The sequence below is a fragment of the Peromyscus maniculatus genome, chromosome 7 (assembly GCF_049852395.1).
Source record: "Peromyscus maniculatus bairdii isolate BWxNUB_F1_BW_parent chromosome 7, HU_Pman_BW_mat_3.1, whole genome shotgun sequence".
NCBI lineage: Eukaryota > Metazoa > Chordata > Mammalia > Rodentia > Cricetidae > Peromyscus > Peromyscus maniculatus.
In genome coordinates, this window is record NC_134858.1 from 116,941,883 (window position 1) to 116,969,379 (window position 27,497).

General features: G+C 41.8%; 1 protein-coding gene and 1 long non-coding RNA gene across 4 annotated transcripts in view; one reads left to right on the forward strand and one right to left on the reverse strand.

The window, feature by feature from the left end:
• The window catches only part of Oxsr1 (oxidative stress responsive kinase 1), a 92,696-nt gene that overhangs the window by 18,432 nt on the left and 46,767 nt on the right, over positions 1-27,497 (reverse strand). For all 3 annotated transcript variants that reach the window (XM_076577332.1, XM_042282034.2, XM_042282035.2), the window contains 7 exons: positions 27,153-27,294; positions 13,754-13,809; positions 12,523-12,632; positions 10,075-10,176; positions 8,449-8,582; positions 3,274-3,322; positions 2,459-2,524 (listed from right to left, as the gene is read on the reverse strand). In XM_076577332.1, the coding sequence (XP_076433447.1) occupies positions 2,459-2,524; positions 3,274-3,322; positions 8,449-8,582; positions 10,075-10,176; positions 12,523-12,632; positions 13,754-13,809; positions 27,153-27,294 (659 nt within the window). The remainder of the gene's footprint in view (positions 1-2,458; positions 2,525-3,273; positions 3,323-8,448; positions 8,583-10,074; positions 10,177-12,522; positions 12,633-13,753; positions 13,810-27,152; positions 27,295-27,497) is intronic.
• On the forward strand, positions 1,914-6,413 carry LOC121831029 (uncharacterized). Its single transcript, XR_013052998.1, has 3 exons — positions 1,914-4,069; positions 4,604-5,046; positions 6,100-6,413. It is a non-coding gene; the product is annotated as an uncharacterized LOC121831029 (long non-coding RNA).

A 27,497-nucleotide genomic window follows, 5' to 3' on the forward strand; every position in this document is an offset into this window, starting at 1 on the left:
GCAAGTACTGGGATTAAAGACCATCGCCTGGTCAGCTTCAACTTTTTAATCCAAAAATTATAACTTATATTCACAGAGCAGAGATTCGAGAGGAGCCAGGAGCCAGGCAAGTTTGGACAGGAAAACCAGCACTCTCTTAACCTTCACACACTAAGCAAGGGATGTAGCTCAGCAGTCAGACGCTGCTCTAGGACGCAAGAACCTGGGTCAGTGCTTGGTACTGAGGAGGCTTTAATGGGCACTGTGGACCAGTAAGGGGCATATTCAGTGCTTAGGTGGACCAGGCATTCAAAGCCACCTTTGGCAATATGGTAAGCGAAGAGGTCAGCCTGTGCTATGTGAGGTCCTGACTCAAAAAAACAAGTTTTATATCTTCTTCCTAATATTAGCCTCCTTTGCAAATTTATACTCATCTCTAATGGGTGTTTTTTGTCCCTTGCCCCTTCTTTTTTTTTTAATCTATTTTAGGAGTTGTCAATGTATGGATTTTTTCACAATGGAAGATGAAAATTTCACTATAATCAGTGTCCTACTCTTTCCTTAAGGTACACTGTCTTCTTAGTAATCTCCCTACATTCAGAAACAGTAAGGATTCCCCCTCTGCCATCTTCTTAAAGAAGCCTTAACAGAGCCAAAGAATACTTCCTGGATCAGATGATTTCTGGTCTCGTGTACTTCCTCCAGTACTGGTATGGTACATTTATTAACGCTAACTATTTTTTCAAGTTTTATTTTTTTAATGTGTATGAGCATTTGCCTACATGTATATCTGTGTACCACTTGTATGCCTGGTGCCCACTGAGGCCAGAAGAAGGTCTTGGATTCCTCTGGAACTGGGATTTACAGACAGTCATGAGCCATCATGTGGGTGCTAGGAATCAAACTATATCTTTTGAAAGAGCAGACAGTACTCTTGACCACTGAGCCATCTCCACAGCCCCTAAAGCCAGACATTTTCCACTTAATTCAATTCTACCTCAAACTCGATTCATGACATGGTTAGGAAAAGGGTCCAACCAGAGAACCTGAGCTAGAACTGACCTGAAAAACCTCCACGTACTAGTTTTCATGGTACAGAAGGTGCCAAGCCAGCTTCTAAAGGAGGGAAAACACCCAGAGTCCTATCCAGCGATAACACCTATGAAGCACAACAACCACCACCAGCAGCATGGCCCGACAACCCAAAGGGTACATGGAGGTCAACAGCAGCTGTCTAACTGGTCTTAAGGTCTGCTCAGCAAGAGGGAAACTATGCCTGGTACTAGAAACCCAAGGCTAATGAAGTCATGGGTCTTGGAGGAGAACCTATAATTGTCATTTTTACTACAATCCCTAACTACATTCTAAATATTTATTCTTACACCCATAAATAAGTGTAGCTTTCATCTCCGTCAAGGAAACTTCTCTTTGCAAAGATGGAGAGCATTACAGAAAACCAGTTCAAATGTAAGCTGCAGAGCCCAGTCCCAACTGATACATCTACAACACAACCCCTGCACCTAAGGCTAAAGCAACATTTTGGAAGAGGAAACAGAAAAACTGTAAGAACCACCCCCCCCCCCCCAAAAAAAAAGCAGAGAATTTCCTGTGAGATTGTGTCTTCTAGAAATGTCAGAGAAGTTACAACCATGAAATCTCACCAAGATATTACTAGATGTGGAGAAGGACAACATGAACACATCAAGGGAAAGCCCACAAGGCCTCAACCCTAGACAAGCAACTAAGAGATGTTGAGACGGGGAGAAACAGTGAAATGTACAGAATGGTCCTAACTTCCTAGGCAGGCCTACTATACCATATACCAGAATGACCCTAATTTCCAGACAAGCCTTCTACTATATCATATGGAACAGAGGACCCTGGTCTTCTCCCTCTAGTCCATCATCAACAGAAATCCATGGGACAACATTCCCTTCACACGTGCTAAGTCTCCTTTAAGGGAAGAAGAGTAATGAAATGGGGTGGGGGGGTTCTTTGTGGTGAAATGGCAAACATCAATTTTGCCCAAACTGGGCTTTAATGTATTCTTTATGTTCAAATTATGACCAAAGTTCTTAGAAACAACACACACCAAGCAAAGTGCTTTGTTATAACACTGTCTAAAGCTAGGAGGTAATATGACTTATACCCCAAGCTATAAGTGCTATGCAAAATCCCCATCTCTAGACAGCTGGAAACAGTCACTAGCAGGGGTTAGAAATGACTCACCACAAACTGCCATCCAGCCCACCTTGTTATTCTAGGAGACAGCAGAGTAACACCTAAGCGTACAGCTGACAGGTATTTGCTGACTGGGTTTATAAAATGTTTTAAAATGGCTGAAAATGAATAATCCACATTTCTATCAACAGAATAGCATCCACTTTAAAAATGCAAAACAAACAACAAAAAACTCCCACAAATCTATTCTAAGCAACCTAAGAAAACTGAATTAAACCCTGATGATACCCCCATTTACCTTTTTAGATCTTTCAGAAATGGTAGGTGCTCTCTGTAATATTTTTTCTTGAAGAAATTCTTTATTCTAAAAAATAAAAGTCAGTTATCAGAACCTTTTATTGAACCAAACACTGACACAGAAGTGTCAATCACAATTAATATGTGATAAACTGTTTTGTGAAGAGAAGAGAAAAGGTTTTATCTTTTCACTCTGAAGGCTTTTATACAGCACTTCCATCATTTTTCAACTGGAGACAAACCTTTAGCGTGTACTAGGAATCATTTTCTATGAAAAGCTCCCTTTACTGTATGTGCTTTGTTGGCCCTGCATTTCCAAACATACTAATGCCTTATGGTTGGGATATGGGGTATTTATTAGTTCAGAGAGCTCAATTGTTCAGATTGCTTTTACAATAAGAAAAACAAAACTGTTCATGTATAGGCAGATGTATGTCATATGTGTGTTAAGATAAGATTTCCCATTGAGACTTGGGGTCATGAATTAGCCTAGTCTTACTAGCCAAAGAGTTCTATGGTCCGTCTGTCTCCACTTACCAATTCCAGGGGAATTATAAGCCAAGTCTCTACACCTCGATTTCTTTATGGGTTCTGGGGATCAAATTTAGGTCTTCATGCTTATATGGAAAGCATCTCACTCCAGCTCCCCAAAACAAGTTATCTTACTTACCAAAGATTGCATATATAAATACCTTCAGTAGTTATTTTATCTACCACCATTTCTCCAAATGTAACCGTCTTAAGAAATGCAGCTTACAAACTGTGAACACAACTAGTGTCAAATGAATGCACACACTCAAAAGCTGGAATGCCCACCTTTGCTTTCTGGAAAAACTTGTGCCTCAATAGCTCTGCTGCTGTTGGTCTAAAATCAGAAAGGAGAATTTTTAGTTTTCAAGCACGAAATGAATTTCCATCTTCAAAAATGAGAAACTATTTCCTGAACAGCAAACTAAACACTCCTCAGCATATTTCACTTCCTTTCCCCTGCTAAAAACAAAAAGCAGGATAAACTTGGTATAGGACGCTGAGTAGAACAAAACTTCAGATAGAAATCTGCTAATGACAAACTGCAGAATCTTTGAAAAATTCATTAGTAAAATACTGTTTCTAGAAGACGATTCTTAGGGACTTCCAATGTTTGCTACTTAGCAATATCATTTTCAGGGAGTTAGATGATAACTACCTAAAAGTGTTAGCAAAGTGTAAAAATGCATTTAAACTAGAAAAGAGAAATCAAACATTTTGATTCTTGCTATACAGCTGCCCAACAGGTTTCAATTTAAGGCAACAACAGATTCTAAGAAGAGATTGCTCAGTTTCCCTTTAAGGGAAAAAAATATTTATAGTATATTTTCCAAATTTAACCCAAATTCATTTGTATTCAGTTATACAAGGTCTTGTTTGGAGTAAATTCTTCATTATCAACTTTACAAGCTTTTAAAAGAAGATCACTAAGAATAAAGAATTTACTCTCCACATAATTACTGTGTAATTCTATTCAATGTTTTTCTCAGAGCTATCTACCCCAGTGCTAAGAACAGTGTTGGTTCTGTCTTGTTTTATCCCACTGATGAGGATGGAAGTTTGTACGGAACCTTGTACAAGTCTGGTAAGCTTTTACCTCTGCACACCTCAGTCTCAACAGTGGCTCTTAAACACTGCTATGCACTAGAACATCTGGAAGGTATTTTCAAATCACTACACTAGGCTTTTTTTTTTTTTTTTTTTCTCAAGACAGAGTTTCTTTGTGTAGCTTTGGAGCCTGTCCTGGAACTCACTTTGTAGACCAGGCTGGCCTTAAACTCACAGAGATCTACCTGCCTTTGCCTCCCGAGTGCTGAGATTAAAAGCATACACCACCACCACCTGGCCCTACACTAGGCTTTATCTCACCAAATAAAGAATAATATTTGGGAGTGAGACTGGGGTATCAGTAGTTCTTAAACCTTCCCAGGTAGTTCCAAAGTAAATTTTAAGCGTAAGAACCAATCAATGCCTCAGAAGATTAATGCAGGTTAGAAACAAATGGCAAACGCTATGGAAACTGAAATTAAACAGTGGCATTCTTCATCTGGTAAAGATTTCAATGTTTAACGCTTTCTGTGCCCAGGATAGCACCTTAGTATCCATTTCTTTCTTCTAGGTCTATTCCTTCTTCTAAAGTACAGCTGTGGAAGAGTGAGATGAAAGGACCTGACTACAAAACTCAGTCACTACAAAACAAAACAAAACAACCTTACTCCATGTTCACTCCAACTCTAGAACTTGACTAGCTGGAGAACTGGAGTTACTCTCCCTCAGTACTACTTAACTATGGTCTGGCCTCACTCTCGTGACTGGGGGCAGCGGCACAGCAGGAAGAAGAGACACCAGCTGGAATCTCTAATGTGAGCAGTCAAGGCTTCCCAGCTACAAAGCCTGCAGTTCTGTCTTCCCATGAGTAGAGTTTTTTTAAGTCTCGTGTATCCATGCTGCCCTCAACCTTGGCTGACCGCTAACTTCTTATCCTCCTCGTCCTGCCCAAGCGTTAGGACGACAGGCTGTTATTTAATATTACTTCGCCTCAATCTCACCAGTCTCTCCCTGGTAAGTCTACACATGTGCATACTCGCAATTGTGTGACTGTGTACACACAGACTGAACATCCCATTTACTACAGGTGTGACTTTGCACGAGGCTAGTTAACCTCTGATTTCTGTTTCTTCGTTTATAAAATAGAAAAAGGAAAAGTACTGTCCTGGTAAGATTACTGTGAAAATTAAATGAGATGGTGTAAGTGCTTTAAATATTTATGACAGTGCTTGGGACTTAACCAGTTGAGTTTTTTGTTGTTGTTGTTTTGTTTTCTTTCATTTTTCTGTTTAATGGGTTTACTAAGGGTTGAGTTTTATGTTGTTTGATCTTAAATAACATTTAATTCTAGTTCTCAAATTGGAATGCATTTTCTATACTTCCCAGAGATTAAAAAAATATCTATTTTGAAACAGTTTTGACTTACAGAAGAGTTGAAAAGATGGTGTGCTATTCCTTCATATCCTTCTCTAGCTTCATGAAGTTAGCCTTTGACATGATCAAATTGTAATTATCAAGAAATAACTAAAGCATTAACACTAGGACAATCTTTCTAACTAGAAGCTACAGATTTCTTCAGTTTCCCATGGTGCCCTTCTCTGTCAAAGCCCTGCGGCATACCTGTCACATCTAGTCTCCATGTCCAATCAATCTCTTCTAACCAGCCAGCTTTTTCAATTTCTTCTTTGCTTGATACTTCTGATAAATCCCAGTCAGATATTTATAGCATATTTCTCAACTTGGAGCTCTTTGCTACTTTGCTACTTTCTCATTATAAACTGGAATTATGGAATGGGAGAAGAAGGCTTCACGGGCAATGACCTTTCTTACTGCATCATTGTCCGAGGTTCTTTATGCTGTGACCTTGATCATCTGGTGGATCTTTCTTCATACCTTATTCAATCAGGAGCAAATTACAGCCCAGCCCATACAAGGGGAATCCATTGTTTTACATTTTAACTGAACCTTCCCATTCTAGAAGTCTTGCTTGATTCTTTGGTCATAATCAGACTCCCTATGGTTTTGATTTATGGTTTTAATAAATTTAAAGATTTATAATCTTTTGAGCTACCACTGCATTATGAAACTCCTGAAGAACTGAAGCTGTTGTGTCTGCCAACTCTAGTTCATGGTGCAGTGTCACCAAGTGTGCCGCAGCTTGAATGGCTGGCAGCAGCTTGAGTGGACTGTTGTTCCCAGGAGCCGGAGACCTGGATTTGCTGGTGTTCTGCATGCACTTCTGAGACCCCTGCACCCAAAACGAAGCTGCCTGACAACAGTGCTTCAATGTTTAGACCCTAGGAGGTGCAGTGTATGCATTTAATGTGGAGAGTACAAATTCAGACTCAACCCATAGAAATAAAGTCAAAACAACGAGGAGAGATGTTGGTGCCTCTTGGCAATGACCAGTTTTTATTCTGTTTATCATCTCACTGGGAAGGGAAGGAGGCTTCTTGTGTGTATGTGATGTACATATATACACAGAGGCAAACATTCGTATGTATAAACTACAAACAAACAGTTTATAAAAAGAGAGGAGGAAAATGTTTTCTGATGATCCTATCTCTATACAGGAACTCTGCTGAAAATCTCCTCCAGGTGGACCCCAGGTCCTAATTCCCAAAGTCACAGCACCGGGTTCAGAAAGGCAACCTAGTAGGATACTGGAGTGAGGGGTGTCCACTGCAAGGAGCCACTGGATTAGCTCAGGACTCCTCTGTAATTTATGGAGTCTTCACTATTTCTGGCACCTAAGAATCTTTTAAGTTTGATGGATTTTTAGCTGTTACTTCTAGGTATTTGTAGCAAAGGAATTTGTTCTTTCAGTCGGCTAGCTTGGCAGAAACAAAGGTATTCCTATCAATTTTAGCCACTGCTGAGAAATAGAAAAAAATTCTAAAAACATACACATGAACTTTTCTGCTGATTTTCTTACCCTTTCTAATATTTCCAACAGTAAATTCTGAAGCCCCATTACATATACTAGACACATGATCAAGGATGTCAAAGTCTTTTATTTTTGTCGACCTTTAGAGAAAACAAAATTAAACAACTTTTAGTACTAAGAAACTTTGTGGAATATACAGTCGTCCTGTGGTATCCCAGGAGAACTGTTTCCAGAAAATTGTATTCTTTTGCCAATACCAGAACTCTGATGCCCAATCCCTTGTATTTACACGGACCAGTATCTGTGTAGAACCTACAGAATCCTCCCACACTTTACACCACCTCCAGCTTAACTAGAGCAGCGCCATCCTGCCAATTCTATGCCAACAGCTGTTACACTGCGTTGCTCAGGGAATGAGGACAAAGAAGAGGCGGGTGATGCTGAGTGCTGATATAACTGGACCAGAGCACTTGGATCCACAGGTAGATGAAGCTGCAGATGTGTGGGGGGATGGATATGGGAAGCTGATGTATACACACACAAAAAAACTAAGATGCAGTGGGGATGCAGCCCCAAGTTACAAATGATGAGCTTTAAATTCAAGTTCTACCTTTGAGACTAGAGATCTGAGTGACCTTAAAACAGAAGGCTCCACTCAGCGATCTCACCTACAAATGCAGTTCAAAAGCAACACCACACTAAATACCCTTAGTTAAGAGCCTGCTACTTACCACTGACTGTGCCTAAAGCAGACAAGGAAACTATTTTAAATTGTGATTACTAAAATCTTTCCAACATGGAAAGTACAATTATTTGGCATGAAATATAAATATGTTATGTTAAAGTTCTTTTGTTATTAAATTGTAAATGGCAATTATATTTTAAGTGCAAGTTGGAAAAAGAAAAACTTCCTGGCCCTGGTGGCACGTAACTTTAATCCCAGCACTTGGGAGGCAAAGGCAGGCAGATCTCTGTGAGTTTGAGGCCAGTTTGGTTTACAGAGCGAGTTCCAGGAAAGGCTCCAAAGCTACGCAGAGAAACCCTGTCTCAAAAAAAAAAAAAAAGGAAAAAGAAAAACTTTCCCATTAACATGGCATTTTACTAATACAGAATTCACAATATATAATTTCATAGTTAATTTGCTTTTTGGTTTCTCTGTGTATCCTTGGCTGTCCTAGAACTCACTCTGTAGCCAGGCTGGCCTAGAACTCATAGAGATCCACTTGTTTCTGCCTCCCAAGTGCTGGGATTAAACATGTGCACCACCACCACCCGGCTCATAATTTCATAGTTTTAAGAAATTAGTCAAGATCTGAACCATCAAGATATACGATATACTTAAAAGAACACAGAAATCAACTCAGTCCCTTCCAATCTTGTAAATTAACCTTTATGTTTCCAAAGTTTGTATTTCATTCATTTTAAGAATACACACATAATCCCACATATACATACACATGTAAAATTTAGGGTTTCCCACATTGTTTATGTATCAAAAAGAGACACGTCACATTTATCTAATAGTTTACCTTTTTTCTGGATCCTTTTGAAGGCACAGTGAAATCATTTTTCTAAATGATTTTCCATATTTTTTCAGCATTTCTTTATCTTGAACACCGGTTTCCAAAGAAGGAGGATCGTTCTGGAGTGTCAGCATTAAAACCTGTAAGAATTTTCAATACAGTATAAACTTCTAAGGGGTTTTTAATATGGATTAAAGCTTCCCAACATTCCAGAAGTTGACATCTCGGGGCTGGAGAGATGGCTCAGCCGGCAGAGGGCTTGCTGTACCACAAGCAGGAAGAAGGACCTGAATTTAACCTTCAGAATTCACATAAGAACATGGGTGTGGTGGTCCACGCCTGTCATCCCAGCTGGGGAGCGGGAGGAGCTCCTTGCAGTTTACTGGCCAGCCAGTCCAGCCATACTGTCAGTCTAGTTTCAGGGAGAAACCCTGTCTCAAAAGGTGAAGAGTTGACTGACAATACCCTGTGGTCTCCAAAAGCTCACACGCAGATATACACGCACACATACACGTTAACGTCCAGGAGGGACTTTAAGGGTTGGGGATAGCTCAGGGGATACACGTACTTGTCTCGCATGTGTGAGACCCTGAGCCCAACACCAAGCACCACAAGAAATAGAGTGATTATTTAGAACCCAAGGTTTTCATGTGTACTGGACATTAGTTAAGAGCTATAGATGGATGGATTATTAGTCAACCTTCCCACAAGTGCCCACTGTCAACATTGCTATTATATCCTTTAGTTAAAATCCTTTATTCACATCCCCAGCTCTAATTCTTCTACTTCCAACCTACTATAAAAACAAAACATCAAAGCCACAGCACAAGAAATATATGTGTGGCCATTAGCTTGCCCAGTACATGACCTGTCCTCCCTTGACTTTATATAGTGTGGACCCTTTTCTTCCAGAAACTTCTATACAGAAATCACCCATTCAGACATTTAGTTCCCATTGTTCCTGCCTCCCTGAAACCTGGGCCGTCTTAGCTATTCTGTCACCAGAGGCTACAAGAGGCAGATGAGCAGAGAAACCACAGTTGGGTAACAGACCAAACCACAGTGAGACCGGGGCAGCAGTTCTGTGTTCACAGCACAGCAAGATGGCTGTAATCCACCAGTTCACTCGGAATTCTATGAGGAACTACATAAAGAGTTCAAAGGCTCTGAACCCAAGGAAAAAAAGTTTGTAGATGGTGAAGAAAACATGTCATGAATGTCTGTAACTTGACTATACATCCAAGAATGGTTTATCCGGGTTTGATCCATATATAATACCAAGTAAAAATGGCTAAGTTGGTCATTTTATTGGAAAGATTATATTTTGCTACAACACACATACAAAATCTAGGAAAATAAATAACTACGGGTATGACTGGCAAATGTCAAAGGCTTGGAAAAGGGGCTGGAGAGATGGGCTGGCAGTTAGGAGCACTGGCTGCTCTTCTAGAGGGCCTGGGTTCAACTTCCAGAACCTACATGGTGGCTCACAACTGTCTGTAACTTCGGTTCTAGGGGACCTAACGCCTTCACACAAGACATACATGCAGGCAAACCACCAAAGCACATTTAAAAAAAAAAAAAAAAAGCTGTGAAAAGTAACTGGGACTTAAGCTGGAATATGAGCCTCACCTTCATTGGTGGATATTTATGATAAGGAGCTGCGCCTGTGGCCAGTTCAATCGCTGTGATTCCAAAACTCCAGATATCAGCTTTAAAATCATAACCTCGAACCTGAAGGAGTTGGGGGGATGGGCAAAGAGAGAGAAATGTGCACAATTACTTTAACCAGACCAAAACACTTACAAAAGTTTCTAGGATGTCATGAAAAATTAAAGTATTCATAAGCTTTGGCAGTTTTTTTTTTGAAGGGGGGGTTTCGTTTTGAGAGGGCTCCCTGTACAGCCCAGGCTAGCCTTGAATTTTTGATTCTCCTGCCTCAGCCTAAGCACTGGGATTATAAATGTGTACTACCACAATGTGTTCATAAACCTTAAACCAGTAAACTGTTAACTATTATAATCACTTAAAAGAATGTTATAGTCAATTACTAGCAGTGCTTATTAATTCTGCATGAAAATATAGAAAAATAGTCATAAAACAAAAATATGAAACTATCATTAAGTGTGATATAATTAAAAGGTGTGCTCTATTTACAAAACAAAACAAAATTAAAGAAACAAACAAAAAAGACAAAATGGGAACCAAGACTTTACATAGCCCTGTCTTTTATTTTCCAAATTCCAGGACACCTTCTGTTTTTTCTTTTCTTCCTTGTCTTTCCCCTCTTTGCCTTTCTTTCCCTTTCTTTCCTGTCTCTCTCCTTCTGGGGTTTTTGTTTTTGCTTTAAGACAAGATCATATTAGGCAGGCCAGACTGGTCTGGAATTCTCCATCCTGCCTCAGTCTCCAGAGTGATGGGATTAAAAAAATATGCTACCATACCCAGGTATTTTATCATTATTCCTACAAGTGAGAAAAGTTATAAAGGGACTGTGGATTTTTTTCATGTTGTTGGTATGAACAAGCTATCACATTTATCACATTTATACTGCCACCATCAAGGCTTAAATTCAGTCGTCAATATGTGTGCTGTCCTGCCTTCTGGTAAAACAGGGAGGCCTCTAATGATCCAAAGGCAAGCTCCCTGCCTGAACAATATTTCAACATGCTTCTCTACCAAACAGACCAGGGGAAGCCCCTGCTTAACTGAGAAGTAGACTAAACCCCTGCAACGTCCTCTATCCCAGAAAACAAATGAATTCTCATATTCATTCCTACCCCCCTGACCCTACCTTTCTCCACAGCCTGTGTTGTTCATTCTGTTCCTATGCACAGCCTCTCAGGACCTCGTGTGGCCTGGAGTGCCCTCCTTCCACAGCCTGTGTAATAATACATCTAAGACACTCATGGAAACGCCCATATGGTGTTGAAAGATACCTGGAGTCTTGAGAAATAAGGCTGATTTGCATATAATTGAGGAATCTTTTACAGGTGGTAGTACTGAAAAGAACATCAAGTAAGCCAGGCAATGGTCAAGTAAGCCAGGCAATGGTGGCGCACGCCTTTAATCCCAACACTAGGGAGGCAGGGCCAGGAGGATCTCCGTGAGTTCAAGGCCACCCTGGTCTACAGAGTGAGATCCAAGACAGGCACCAAAACTACACAGAGAAACCCTGTCTCAAAAAACTAAAAAATAAAATAAAAAAAGAACATCAAGTGAATATATGCACTAAAGAAGAAAAGAGCCCAGAAAATGACCTTAGGAAACAGTGTCTTCTTTTCTTTGAGACAGTGTCCAGGTCTAGCCCAGGCTGGCCTCAACCTCACATCCTCCAGTTCCAGCCTGTGCCTGGATACCATGTGTACTCTACACATCCTATTGGAAAACTCAAGAGTAGACAGAGCCAGGCCTGGTGGCCAACATCATCCGAGCAGGAGGATCTCTGAGTTGAGGACAGACTGGTCCACAAATCAAGTTCCAGGACAGCAGGGCTGCACAAAGAAAGCCTGTCTTGGAAAACAAAACAAAACACAAAGGAGTAGATGGCCCACAGGCCAGAGGAACGCCTGGGGAGCAGGAGAAAACTGAAGAAGGAAATTAGGCTGAAGCATGAATAATCTCAAGCACCATGAGGAAGAGAAGAGAGGAGCACTCAGAAATGAGCACTGGGTTGACGAGTGTTCACTGGAGTATGAGACAAAGGACAAGAGACTGCGGTGAGTGGTCTGAGGTCAGTGCGAAATGGAAAAGAGCCCCAGCAAGAAAACTATGAGCTAAACGACTAGGTCATTTAGTCTGTATTAAAAGAGATGTTTTCATTGTTTTATTTTCTTACTACTTGATTATCTTTGGTATAGTCTTAAGTTTCTGAGGTCCTGTGTAAAGATCTGTTTTTTGGTTTTTTGTTTTTTTGTTTGTTTTGTACTGGGATACTATCTTTCCTTAGACCAAGGTCTTAACCAATCAATGGAAACACACATTTCATGCAGCCAACCTTGTATACTGAACAAATATAAACACTATTGAGGTTTCCTAACAAAATCCTGAACCATTTCAAAAAGATGAAACTCACAGTACCTGCTCCATAACTTCGGGTGCCATCCAGCACGGGGTGCCAACAAACGTCTTCCGCACTTTGTTTCTGGTAATGTCACCACCAGTCGCTAAAAAAGCACTAACACCGAAGTCTGGAACAGAACAGACAGCATTTGTTATGGTCTGAAGAGGAAGGAGCTCCCACAGGCTCCTGAATTCGGACTCATTGCCAACTATTGGGCTTTGAGAAGTGATAGCTTCTGAGAGTTCCTTATAATCAACGGATGATGCCTGTAGAGTCAGAATATGATAGCTCTTGGGGAGATGGTGTAAAGGTTGAGCCCACTAGGAGGAAATGGGTCAATGTTCTGCAAAGACCCCTTCTTACCGCTCTCGGCTTCCAGGTAGTCACGAACAGCTCCCTGCTCTGATGTGCTCTTATTCTGCCTCCCTCAGGGTGAGGTTAGGACCCAAATCAAAGGGTCTAATGAGCCCTGGATTGAAACCCACGAACCCACAGATTCAGAGAAAATACTTGAAAACTTGAAACCACAACTGTATAAGTGTTAATATCCAGAATATACAAAAAAAAAAAAAAAAAAAAAAAAAATCTACATTCCAAGGCTAAAGAGTCAGAAGCCAATACAGGCTACAAAAGAGATTTTGTCTCCAATAATAATAATAATAATAATAATAATAATAATAATAATAACAACAACAACAACAATAATAATAATTTTACAATTTGCTGGGCAGCAGCGGTGGTGCATAACTTTAATCCCAGCACTCGGGAGGCAGAGCCAGGAGGATCTCTATGAGTTTGAGGCCAGCCTGGTCTACAGAGTATGATCCAAGACAGACACCAAAACTACACAGAGAAATCCTGTCTCAAAAAACCAAAAAAAGAAAAAAATTCTACAATTCAGCAACAACAAAAAACACATTAAAAAAAAAAAGGCAAAGGACTTCACCTAAGAAAAGCAAATGGACAATATCAACATGAAAAGATGCTCAACATAGCTAACCACTAGGCAAGTATAATCAAAACCATGAGAGAGACATTAAACTAGCATGAGGACCTAAGTCTGGATCACTAGCACCCATACAAATGCTAGACAGGCAGAGTAGCTGCTTCTATGAGTGCTCAGGATGCAGGCACAAAAGGTCTCAGAGGCAAAGTAGCAACAAATGTGAAACCACATACCTGCATGCATTCATGCATCACATACACACACACACCAACCAAAGGAAAGTAAGTCATGGTAATCATTACCTGCGATCTGTACAGAGCCATCTTCTCCTAGGAGAATGTTTCCAGCTTTCACATCTCTTCAAGGAAAAAAAATACCATCAACATTTGTTCTTTAAAATGGCACTATTTAAGAAGCAACTGTTGCCGGGCGTTGGTGGCGCACGCCTTTAATCCCAGCACTCGGGAGGCAGAGCCAGGCGGATCTCTGTGAGTTCGAGGCCAGCCTGGGCTACCAAGTGAGCTCCAGGAAAAGGCGCAAAGCTACACAGAGAAACCCTGTCTCGAAAAACCAAAAAAAAAAAAAAAAAAAAAAAGAAGCAACTGTTTATTTACAAAATATTAGCACTATTTAAATATTTTGTTTTATATTAGAGTATTAAAGTCAATAGTAATTTTTAAAGTTTTAGCTATATATATTATAATCCAAACATTCAAAAGAAAACTATAATAAGGAACATAACTTTTTATACTACCTAGAAAACTTAAGCTCATTAAATATTCCTTTTTTTTTTTTCTTTTTTTTCTTTTTCTTTTTCTTTTTCTTTTCCGAAGCAGGGTTTCTCTATGTAGCTTTGGAGTCTGTCCTGGAACTCACTCTGTAGACCAGGCTGGTCTCGAACTCACAGAGATCTGCCTGGCTCTGCCTCCCGAGTGCTGGGATTAAAGGCATGTGCCACCAGTGCCCAGCTCATTAAATATTCTTGACTGGGATGATAATGACCAACGAAAGTGACTCTCATCTATCCTCACCTTTTCTTATTGCTGAAACATAAAAATTTTTTTCTATACAAATTACATGCTAAAAAACAATGGATCAATCTCTCCAAGTCCCTCAACCCTCAGTTCTTACTTTCTAACTGATTAATGAGTACATATCTGAAAACAGAAACTATTGTACACTTACAAAATAAAATAAAATTACTCAGAACTAGAATTTTTTTTCACTGTGAACCACATGTAACAATTCTAGTAAAACAGGGATACATGTTTGTTATCTAAAAAAAAATAAACAATGCCAAGTATAGTGGGACACAGCTTGAATCCTAGCACTCTGGACAGTAGTAGATTTTACATAACCCTGTCTTTTATTTTCCAAATTCTATGACACTTTTTTTGGTCATAGTTTGGGTAAAAACTAAGGGAATCTGAATAGGCTCTGTGTATGGGAGGGGTGCAGTAAAGAAACCTTCATGGCACTCTATGATTGGGGGCAGGTTATTGTTGGTAAGAGAGAGAACAGCCAGAGGCATCTGGAAGAATCTGGAGCAGAGAGAAAAAGAAACAGACTGGACATGGCCAGTAGGTTTGAGACTATCCTGGTCTACATAGAGCACTGCAGGACAGCCAGACCCTGTCTCAAAAACCGTAAAACAAAATTTTGATGTTGCACAAAGGAACACACAAAGAAAGAGAAAGCAACTCAGCATGGCAATTCTTTTTATAAAAACAGTGCGCCAAAACCAAAACCAGGCTAGCAAGTACATTCAGCCAAGATTGCTTCCATCTTTTATCCCTGACATTAGTGATGACTATGTCTCCCCCACTGGTGGGAGCTACACTTCACAATCTAACTTGACTGGCTAATTGATGCAAAAGGAAAGATGGTTCAGGAAATGTGAATCCTTTCAGGCTAACTACCTTTGGTAGAAAAGAACCTTAACTACCTTTGCTAAGAAAAGTTTTTCACAAACCCAATGAAGGAGAGCACAATTCGACCACTACTTCCTCCACCCTCTTTCCTACCTGTCCTGTAGTACTTGCAGTTTACTAGATGGCCGTACTTCTATGTCTCCCCATTTCACCATAAGCTGTATCTGATATGATAATAATGCACTACCTCTTGTATCTGCAGTAATCAATCATCCAATCATCAAGTAGATTCAATAAACTACACAGAGGACTGCAGGAAGATAAGGCTCAAATCAGTTGCCAAAGCATGCACATAACATACTTCCTTATGAACCAACCTGGAGTCTGCCTGAGGGCCTAGCCACAGGCGCTGTCTGAGGTCCTGATTGTGCTTAGCCAATGAGGGGCAAGCATGCAATGTCACCAGATCTGGACGCAGCCTGGGTGCTGGGAGGAGGGTACAAAAGGCTTTCCTCATCACTGAATAAGTGAGTCTGCTCTTTGCCTTTCATGTGACTCCCAGTGTCTGTGTCATTGATGCCACACATTCTCACCCCCTCCCTCAAAAGAGCCATTAGCACCCAGCAACAGAGGACTACCTACCTGGTATTTTTTTTTTCCTCACAAGTATGAGGAAGGGTATGGCAAGAGGGGTTAAAAATAAAATACTAAGCAAATGTTGCCTCCAACCCCAGTTTCTACCACCTACATTCTGTTCCAGATGTTAGAGTTATAAACTAAATATACTGCAGTCAAAGAATAGGAATGACCTAATTATTCATCAGTAGGTTGTTATGGAATATTAGTTTAAGATGTGTTACATTTGTTTATGCTGTGGAATATGTGTTTAATGAAGCAAAGATGTGTTGCATTCTTTTATGTTGCATTTGTTAACTCTGTGAAGCTGTGTTACTTTGTCTAAAACACCTGATTAGTCTAATAAAGAGCTGAGCGGCCAATGGCGAGCCAGGAGAAAAGGATAGGCAGGGCTGGTGGGCAGAGAGAATAAATAGGAGAAAAAGGGAAGAGAAGGAACAAGAAAAAGGAGGAGAGGAGGACATTAGGGGCCAACCACCCAGCCACACAGCCAGCCACAGAGTAAAAAGGAAAGAAAGATATATAGAATAGAGAAAGGTAAAAGCCCAGAGACAGAAGGTAGACAGGTTAATTTAAGAAAAGCTGGCTAGAAACAAGCCAAGTAAATGTCGGGCATTCATAAGTAAGAATAAGTCTCTGTGTATTTATTTGGGAGCTGGGTGGTGGGCCCCCAAAGAGCAAAGAGTAAAAAATAAAATAAAAAAATAAAAAACTACAGTAGGTCACCAGTGAAGAATCTATTTGTATATGCCAGTGAACACACAAGCTTATAGAAAATAACCCAAATATAATCTTGTTTCTTCATTTATTTATAAAATGTGTATGGGGGTTTTGACTGAATGTATGCATGTGTACCATGTGTTTGCCTGGTACTCAAGAAGGTTGGAAGAGGGCACTGGAACCCATGGAACTGAAGTCAGAGATGGTTGTGAGCCTCCATGTAGGTGCTGGGAACTGAGCCTATATCCTCTACAAGAATAGCCAGTGCTCTTGACCACTAAGCTGATTCTCCAGCCCTTCTTGTCTCTGTTTAGTTTTGAAGAGCTTTACTGTAAAACTCAAGCTAGTCTTTATCTCATGATCCTGCTGCCTCAGTAACCCAAATATGTGGAATTATAGGTATGCTTTAAATATATTCTGAAGAAGGAAGAGAAAAGCTTCATATAATGTAACTTTTTTGCTTAAAAAAAAGAATAGTGCTGGGCAGTGGTGGCACATGCCTTTAACCCCAGCACTCAGGAAGCAGAGGCAGGTTTCAAGTTTGAGGCCAGCCTGGTCTACAGAGTGAATGCCAGGACAGACCAGGGCTACACAGAGAAACTCTGTCTTAGAAAAACCAAGGGGAGAAGAAAACAGAATCAGAGATTGTGTGTGTGTGTGTGTGTGTGTGTGTGTGTGTGTGTGTGTGTGTGTGTACATATGTGTATATTGGCATAAAATACTTCTCAAAGGAATCATAAGAAAATGGCAAGAAGTTATATTCTTTGAACCAGAGCATTAGGATTTGAAGGCGGGGGTGTTTTTCAATGCTTTGCATAAAAAATTGAAAAGAAAATACAGAAGTTCCCACACACCTTACTTTAGTGTGGTACTTTTGTTAAAATTAATGAGCCCAGATTAAGACATCATTAGCTCAAGACTACAGTGCTAGGTCTCAGGCACTGTGTATGTCCAGAAATGAGCTCAAGCTGGACTAGACGAGGATTTCTGGTGGCTAGATGAAAGCCAGCATTCCTCAGGAACTTGTGATTCGGGTCACTTTCCACTGACATACACCTGTGGTTGCATATCAAAGCCCATGCAGGCCTCCAGACTCCCTCAGTCCCTTTTCACACATACTTGTTGGATGTCTCAAAGGCCCACACCAGCCTCCTGGCCCTTCTCACCTCCCTGACTTCTGCACTAAGGCAAGCCCCCCCCACCACACACACCCCCAGGCTGCTCCAGATCCCTGCTACTCTCATGACTGTCACTCTTGAAGACAGCCCTGGCCAGGTCCAGGCTGTTTCTTTTTCTCTCTGCTCCAGATTCTTCCAGATGCCTCTGGCTGTCCTCTCTCTTACCAACAATAACCTGCCCCCAATCATAGAGTGTCATGAAGGTTTCTTTACTGCACCCCTCCCATACACAGAGCCTATTCAGATTCCCTTAGTTTTTACCAAATGACCTTTCTAGCTCAGGAGCCCACCTAGAAAAGCAAATTTCATTTAGCTGCCAGGTCTCCTTAGGCTCTCCACAGTGACAATTTCTGACTATCCTTGCTTTTGGTGACCTCGCCAGTTTTGAGGGATAATGGTCAAGTGTTCTCTATGATACCCTTCTAATGGAATGTATATGACATTTCTCAAGTCATACAAAAGCCATTCTTATCATACCACACCAAAGGTAAATATACAGTGTTAACGTAATTTAGTCTAATGGAATTGAGAAGATTAATTTTTTTCTGTCCACCATTTTGAGCTGCTTGAATGCAGAAGTCATATACAGGTATCACCTATTTAGGTAACGCCATTAAGCTTCTGTGTTTCACAAGGCACTGATCCACCTTCCAGCAGAGCCTGATGTTAAGCGACTATTTCCACAGAACAAGTCTCAGGTTTAAAAGTAAACCAATGCCGTGCTCACTGAGCACTCTAAAACACCAGGCTTCTCACATGCAACAAGACAAGGGACTTCTCAAGGAAGAGATCTGCAACCAGGTATCCAGATACCAATACAGTTCTGGGGGGGGGGGGGGGGACGGACACGACCTTGTTTGTTGTTGTTTTTCAAGAACTGCGTAGCCCTGGCCATCCTGGAACTCACTCTGTAGACTAAGGTGGCCTGGAACTCAGAGATCAGTTTGCCTCTGCCTCCTGAGTGCTGGCACTAAAGGTATGCGCCACCACTGGGCTAAAGAACTTGTATTACTCTGTCTCAAACTATCCCTAGCAATCCCACAGCCCTGGGGGCTGACACTCTTATTTACTTTTGCATAGCAGGAATACTGGATTTGTTTTTCCCTGCTCACTGCCATTTCTCACATGCCATTGTTACCCAAAGTTACAAGTTCCTCCTAAAACTAAAAGCAATACAATAGACACACTTGGCTTTCTCCACAGTGAAGAACACAAGTTTATGGGAAACTTGAAAAGGGATTAATAGAAGCAATGAATCACAACCATGGCTAGAAGTACACTACATTAGACATGTAGCTCAAGTTTTCCTGGTCTTGTTTGGCTTCCATGGTCCTGCAGCGGCTTGGACCCAAGTAAACACACAGAGGCTTATATTAGTTAAAACTGCTCAGCCATTAGCTTAGGCTAACTACTGACTAGCTCTCACATTTAAATTAACCCGTATTTCTTATTTATGTTTAGTTATGTGGCTTGGTACCTTTTCTCAGTTTTGTCTTTACATTGTTTCCTCTGTGTCTGGCTGGCTGACTTAGCCTTTCTGTTCCCAGAATCCTCCTCTCTCCTTTGTCCACATGTACTTTTTGTCTGGCTACTGGCCAATCAGTATTTTATTTACCAACCAATCAGAGCAACATATATTCATTCACAGCATTCAGAAAGACATCCATAGCACTCAACATACAGAATGATATCTATAGCATAGACATCTTAAAGACATGTAGCACTTCTGTTAAGCTAATCTCTTTGCAGGGAAAAATACTGGGGCATATTAAGAGAAAAGATTAAATAAGCACCATGTCCACCCAAATCAGAATCTCTGAAGTCAGTGTTAGTCAGCTGCGGTGGTTTAAATAGGAATGAGGCCATAGACTCAGGCATGTGAATGCTTGACCCATAGGGAGTGGACTATTAGGTGTCTTGCAGATGAGGTGTGGCCTTGTTGGGGCAGTGTGTTACTGTGGGGTGGGCTTTGAGGTCTCAGATGCTCAAGCTAGGCCTAGTGTCACTTTCACTTCTGCTGCCTGTGGATCAAGATACAGAACTCTCAGCTCCTTCTCCAGCACCAGGTCTGCCTGCATGCCCCCATGTTTTCCACCTGATAATAATGGACTAAACCTCTGAAACTGTAAGCTAGTCGCAGTTAAATGTTTTCCTTTATTAGAGTTGTCATGGTCATGGTGTCTCATCACAGCAATAGAGACCCTAACTAAGACATCAACTAAGAACCACCACATTCTGGAAACAGTGACCCAGTGCTTACAACCCAGTCCAGTCATAACTAATGGCCAATGCCATATGTTTCCACCATAGCCACTGTCTGTATTTTCCCTACGTGCATGCTCCATACCCCTTTATGAATAAAGCCCGCCATCATGACCTGGTCTGTCTCTGTTCTCCATCCCCACTCAGAGGCAGCCATTTTGTGCCCACCCCTCCCCTGGTAAATCTCTTGCCTGGTGTGATTTTTGTGGCATTCCTTGTCCCTGATCACCAAGATACTCTTTTGTTACAAAACCCTTTCAGTCAGCCTGAGCACAGGGATGCAAATCTTTGATCTTAGTCATCAGGAAGCAGAGGCAGGTAGATCTCTGTGAGTTCAAGACTAGCCTGCTCTATATAACAAGTTCCAGGCCAATCAGGGCTGCATACTGAGACCCTGTCTCAATGCCAAAAAAAAAAAAAAAAAAGACCTGAAAAGTCTAGTGAGGCAGACAGGGTAGGAAACCTGACATAGAGACCTACAGTAACAACTGTACTGGACACACAGGAGAAAAGCCAACTACAAAACATCTACCTCTGCTTCCCAATTCAACCTTCTCCTACACTGACTAAAAACTGGTGTATTTCAGAACTACTTACAGAACTCTACACTACTCAGGACGATGACTTCTGGCTGCTCTGAGAGCACTGGGTCACAACTGCTTGGGGGGGGGTGTCAAACAAGCTTTCACAAAAGTCTCCCTAAGACCAACGTAAAACACAAATATTCACCTTACATAACATTTACATTATGGAACAGTAGCAAAATTACAGTTATGAAGTACCACTGAAAATAATTGTATGGTTAGGGTCACCATGACATGAAGAACTGTATTAAAGGGTCACAGCAGTAGGAAGGTTGAGAACCACTGACTCAGAATCACCTGGGGAGCCTTTAGAAATCCCAGTGCCCAGGCTTTATCCCAAACCAATGAAATGAATTTCTGGCAGTAGACCCAGATAGCAATACTTTCCAGAGTTTCCCATGAGATTCTGCTATGTCTTAAAAACTGAGAGTCAGGGCTGGAGAAATGGCTCAACTATTAAGAGCACTCACTGATCTTCCCAGCACCAGTGACTTCAGTTCCAGGGGAACCAATACTCCTTCTGGCTGTCACATACACATGACAGACACTCATACACATGAATAAAAATAACTGTTAAAACATTTTTTAAAAACATAATGGTCTAAAAAAAAAAGAAATAAAAGAAAAAATTAACAGTCCATGATTTGTAGCACATGTGAAAAATGTATCATTCTAGATAATACAGAAAGCTATACATAGAAAGCAGGGGCATGTGTCAGTGTAACAGAGGCCTTGAATCAGACACCTTCCCCTAGCACACTCTAGGGCACACAGGTATATTTGGGAAGACACAGGGAAAGACACAGAAAGACAAACAGACTCAGAAAACCGAGGCAGAGAGAAATTTTTTTGAATGAATTTAATCTCTATCTGTTGAGATTATGCTTCAAAAGTGAAGGAAAAAAGATTTTTCTCAAAAAGAAATCTAAGAAAATCTGTAGTCAGTAGAGCTCTTGCGAGAAATGTTAAAAAGTATTCCAGCCGGGCGGTGGTGGCGCACGCCTTTAATCCCAGCACTCGGGAGGCAGAGCCAGGTGGATCTCTGTGAGTTCGAGGCCAGCCTGGGCTACCAAGTGAGTCCCAGGAAAGGTGCAAAGCTACACAGAGAAACCCTGTCTCGAAACCCCCCCCCCAAAAAAAAAAAAAAAAGTATTCCAGAAAACCCTAGAAGGCTCACAAGCCAGCAGTGAATAAAAAAAAATCCCATCCAAAACATGCTAGTAGGCAAGGAGTGACACCCTAGATGTCCCCAGACCCCAAAGAGATGTGCCTGAACACACACACACACACACACACACACACTTTTAAAAGATGTTCTTCAGAGAGAAAAATGCTATAGGCCAGAAGCTCAAGCCTACATTAAGAAACAAGAGTGTCCACATGGAGCTTGCCCACACAGAACTCTAGAATGCCCTGTTCTGCAGGACTGGACATGGGGCTGTTCCAGCCACATTCCTCTGAAAGGGACCTGAGAGCAGGTTGGTCACAGCAGGTGACCTGTACCAGCCTCAGAATGCTAGGTTCAATGTCAGCATCAGAAAAAAAAAAAAAAAAAGTTACTACTCATTAAAAAGTCATGTGAAATTTCTCAGAACGGGGGGGGGGGGGGGGGGGGGACGGACGGGGGAGGGAGGGAGAAAGAGAAAATTCTCTCCCTCAGAGATTTTTTCCTAGGAATATCTTTGAAGTGTGGGGCTCCTGTTTTTAGGATGATTATCCTAAAATAATTGAAGAAATACACAAAATCTAAGAGGAGGTCTATTTGAAAAATCTTAAAAATCACCCTCACTGCTGCACATATTTGATGAGCATTTCAGTGCTCTGGAAACTGACCTCAGAAACATGCTTGGAAAACTGAATCATACCAGATAGAAAAGTGGGACCCTAGGTGTTCAGATCCAGTTCCGTCTGTGGCGGTTCTACTAGGGCACACAGACCACTATGGATGAATGTTCCTAGAAAGAAGCTACACCTTGTACTCAAGTTTCCTTCCACAAGGCTGATTATCTGATTACAACTTCAAAGACTGTGGAGCGGTCAGAATGTTGTAGGTCCAAAGCAACTCAAGTTTATCCTGGGCTATCTTCAGCCCCCCTGTTAGCCTGCCCCACCCTATCCACCTCTGCTTGAGCTAACATTCTTGTGACTATCAGGTGAGCCTTTTGACTTAGCAGAGCATTAGCTCCCACCAACCACAGCCTAAAAGTTCTTCAGACAGCATTGGGGACTGGAGAAGAGGTTTCTGCCTTAGCTGCAATCACCTACCTAATGTTTCCACCAATGTATTCAAAAAGGGTCTTGATTTATGACCTTCTTTGTGTCTATGAAATTGCTACCTCTTTGGAACATGGAATTTGGGGTAACCTAATTCTGTGTTCCCGGGCCATGGGCACTTATATTTCAGTTAGCTCCAAAATAATCAGTTTATCCCCTCTGAGACGAGAACTATTTTTGTGTGGTCCACCTCATGCTGAGTGATCCATCTCTAGCCAGAGATCTTCAGACTCATCTGAGTAGAAGTGGTGGGCAGCCCCTACACAGTGACACTACTAACAGAGGCCACCTTCTGAGGGCTGGCCGTCAGGAGAGGATAAACAGTGACGACCACCTGTGGCTGCAGTCCAACTAGAAACAAAGACACTGGAGACAGCTTGCTCAATCGACACAGAGCCTAGGCCTTTGCTGTACTACGCCTCTGCCAACTGAAAGGATGGACCCAAAGAGCAAAGGAGACTTCAAGAGCCTGGTCACAAAGTGCTGTCCTGCACCACCACCCCAGGCTTCTGAAAAGATATATTCTAACATCCACAGGAAGCACCACGGTCCTGGAGGTTACTGCTATTTGAGTATGGCCTCTACCCATTCATCAGACTGCAAAATAAAAAGAATGTAAGCCAAGGCCAAGAGAAGCAGACAGTGACCACACACTGGAGAGGGGAAGGGAAGAAGGCAGTGAGGGTGAGTGTAAGAGAACAGGCAAGTGAAGGTCAAAGGGAGGGGAAGGGGGAAAGGGTGCAAGGATCACTGACTGTTCTACTAGAAGGGTTCATTCTACTAGAAGCGGATTTACGGTGGCAGAACAATCTTTAAATTTTAAGACAGATAGACAAGAAAAATCAGCAGTGCCTTCAGAAATCTGAGAGGAAAGCAAACATGTCAACAAACATGAAATAACAGCCAACAAAAGGAAACAGAAAAGGGAAAAATTAATCTACAAATTCAAAACGGAAGGAGGGAAGGAGGGGAGAGAGGGAGGGAGGGAGGGAGGGAGGGAGGGAGGGAGGGAGGGAGGGAGGGAGGGAGGAAGGAAGGAAGGAAGGAAGGAAGGAAGGAAGGAAGGAAGGAAGGAAGGAAGGAAGGAATCACACACAAAAAACAATGTGTAAATCCAACAGCAATATAGTAAACCTGTTAGAACCCAAGCCCAAAGGGGGATCTGCTGAGAGCAGCAAGAGAAAAAGGCCGTGTGCAGGGCGTGGGGGCTTAGAGCTGACGCTGCCTTAGCACTGGCACCACGGGGCCTCAAGTGAATGAGACGCACTGCAAGTACTACAGTCAAAAAGCAAACGAGTGAACAAACCTTGTGAGGCAACAATTCTGTGTGCGCACAACTGGTTTCAACAATGATCAACAATGAAGGCCAAGGGCTGACAGGCGTCTCGGGGGCTAAGAGCTATCTACTTCTACTCTCGGCGGAAGGCCCGAGTTCAGTAACTAGCACCCACAATCAAGTGGCCCACACGTCCCTGGAACTCCAGTTCCAGGGACTATGACACCCTCTTCATATACCATCAAGCACACGGTGTACAAACCTATGTGCAGATGCTCACATATACACATACAATAAAAAATCAATTTATTAAAACACCCTCTTGTTGACGATGCCATCCACTGTGGCTGCAGGGCATGAAGAAGTCAAACTGGAACTGAGGGGAAGCCGCCTCCCTCTTGGATAGCTTTCACGGTGACACAACACTTATGCAGGCTGCTGGGGAGTGTCACGGTTAGCTTCGGGTGTCAACCTGACACAAACTAAAGTCACCTGAAAAAGGAACCTCGGTCCAAGAATTGTCTGTGAGGATTTTATTCCTTGCTAACAGTCACCTGCGGGCAGTGCCATCCTTAGGCATGTGGCCTGGGCTGTGTAAGAAAGCCAGCTGAGCATACCAAGTAGCAGCATTCTCCCATGGCTACTGCTTAAAGTTCCTGCATTGGCCTGCAAGTCAAATAAACCCCACCACACTACACGCTGCTTTTGGTCATGGTATTTGTCACAGCAACAGAAAGCAAACTAAAACACGGGGGAGGGGGGGGGAATCAACAGTCTTGCTCAGCTATGAACCCTTGCAGGCAAGATCTGTCAACTGGTACAATAATGGCATGACTGCTGTGGAGTAAGCAACCGCTATCTGACTGGATGTGATATCCTCTCCACAGGAGGAATCATGTCTGGTACTATAAACCTGGTCAACAGCCCATGGTCCAGTCACAGGCCCTAAATAGGAACCTTACTTTCTTAAATGGACATACTATCAAACTGCCTTATGAATATTTATACTTATATCCACAGATTAATGCTGCTCTGAGTCTTGGTCAGAGAGGCTCCTGGATGCAGTGGATTACTGTTAATACAGAAACTCCTAAGTGGTCAAAATGCTGAGAATCAATGACTGTACATCCTCAACCCTAAAGGGAATGTCCATATCGCCATCTCCAAGACTCAGGAAGAGTCAGGAAGAGGAGGTAGAAGGACTACCAAAGCCAGAGTGCTGTCAGACATTATACTCTGGACAAGACATGGCTGCTGTATCCATGAATTCACAACAGAAGTGGCCATCTGCACAGGACAAGCCCCTCCAATCAATATTTCAGCATGATTGCAGAGGGGCTGATAAGGCCTCACTCCTCCCTGATGGCCTAGAAGCAATTAATGACTCCAGGGAGAGGGAGAGTCACATTCCTGAGTAGTACAGCCACTGGTAACTGCCCTCCCTGAAGTGAATGATCCCCTAACTATGCTCAAGCAAGCTACCAGCCTAATGAAATCACACACTCAAAACTGACATGGGAGCAGGAGCGGGGCTTGTTGGGAAGCAGTCGGGTGAAAGGGGGAGAGGATAATGGGGTAGGAAGACTATCAAAGCAGTATCGCATACATGTACGGAACTGTCAAAGAATAAATTAAATTTAAAGACTCAATTTCCCAAATAATCTCAACTGCTCCCAAATGGATCTGACAATATGAAACATCTTTTTGACTGTTTCTGATGCTTTTCTCTGATATCTGAATTCAAGATGGTTGGATATTGCCTGACGTGAATCAGGAAACGGATGGCATTTATGATTACAAAGTCATTTACTTAGATACACACATACATTCCATTAGAATTGTGATTGATTTTTTTATTTGCTCGCTCTCGGGAAAACAGAAATGATAGAGAAGTAGGAGGAAACTTCAAGGAGCATCTTTTATACAAACCCTCAATGTGCTACTACAGAACCCTCACCCTCCACAGAGCCCCTGTGTGTCAGCTCCCTATACACCAGCAAAAGACGGCTTCAGGGGAAAGCCCTTCATTTCCTTGGGCAAAAACAACTCCACTGGACCAGAGGGCGGCCCCACAAGGAGTCTGGAAAGGGCTCACACATAACGTATCCAGTGTCCACCAATCAGTCCTCAGGTAGCTGCACTGGGTCCAGGTTGTGCTGACTATAGAAAATGGAAAACTTTAAAGCTCTAATTAAAAAGTAGTATTTAATGAAGAACTTTGCAATGATTTAGAAAATAGTTAAGATATAAAATAAAATGAGAAGAGCAATAGACAGTGTGCACATGGGGGCATATACCTGTAATCCCAGTATTTGGAAGGGTAAGGCAAAAGGATCAGGAGTTAAAGGCCAGCCTGGGCAAGTCAGCAAGACTTTTAAAAGCTGGTGTTTATGTTGTTGTTTTGATTTTTAAGGGTTAGAAATATATAGCTCTGTGGTAGAATACTTGCCTAGCATGCACAAGAACCTGAGAATCCCTAGCACCCCAAAAATGAGAGACAAAATTATATAAATACCATTCTCTTAGGTACTTTAGGAAACAGAAAAGAAAATAGAAAGCAATCTTTCAAACATTACCAGTGACTGTCTTCTTGGCAAAAATCAAATTGTTCTGTTTTTTTCATTTTCCAATTGGACTAAAACACTTACCACATTTGCTTGTTCTTTGAGACAGAGCCTTACTATGCGACCCTGGCTGTCCCCAAACTCACTCTATAGACCAGGCTGGCCGCAAACTCAGAGATTCACCTGCCTCTGCCTCCTGAATACCCATATTTACCAGGCTTACTTTTTGTTTCCTTTTTGAAAATTTATTACTTTCTTAATATTTATGGGTTGTATAATTCAAACTATAATCAGCAAAAACAAACTGAAGCTGGTAATACAAAAGCCTTCACGAACCTGTGGATCTGCCCATTCTTGTGCAGGTACTCCAATCCCTCTAGGACTTCGCGCAGGATTGTAGCAATGGTCGGCTCATCTAGGACTCCACTTTTGTGCTCCCCTTTTGCCACAATATGCTTAATAATATCCAGAACAGAACCTGAAAACAGGAAACACAGCCCAATAAAAATTTTAATTCATTCAATTATTCAGCTCTAGTTTGGAATCAAACCGCATTAGAACATCTACACAAATTATGTAAGAAAGAAAGGAAAAAGTATCAAATATTAGCTCTCTATTCTATATTCTAACCTTGGAAGGGTTAATGTAGGATTTTAGTCATTTCTGAAGAAGCCCTGGGTG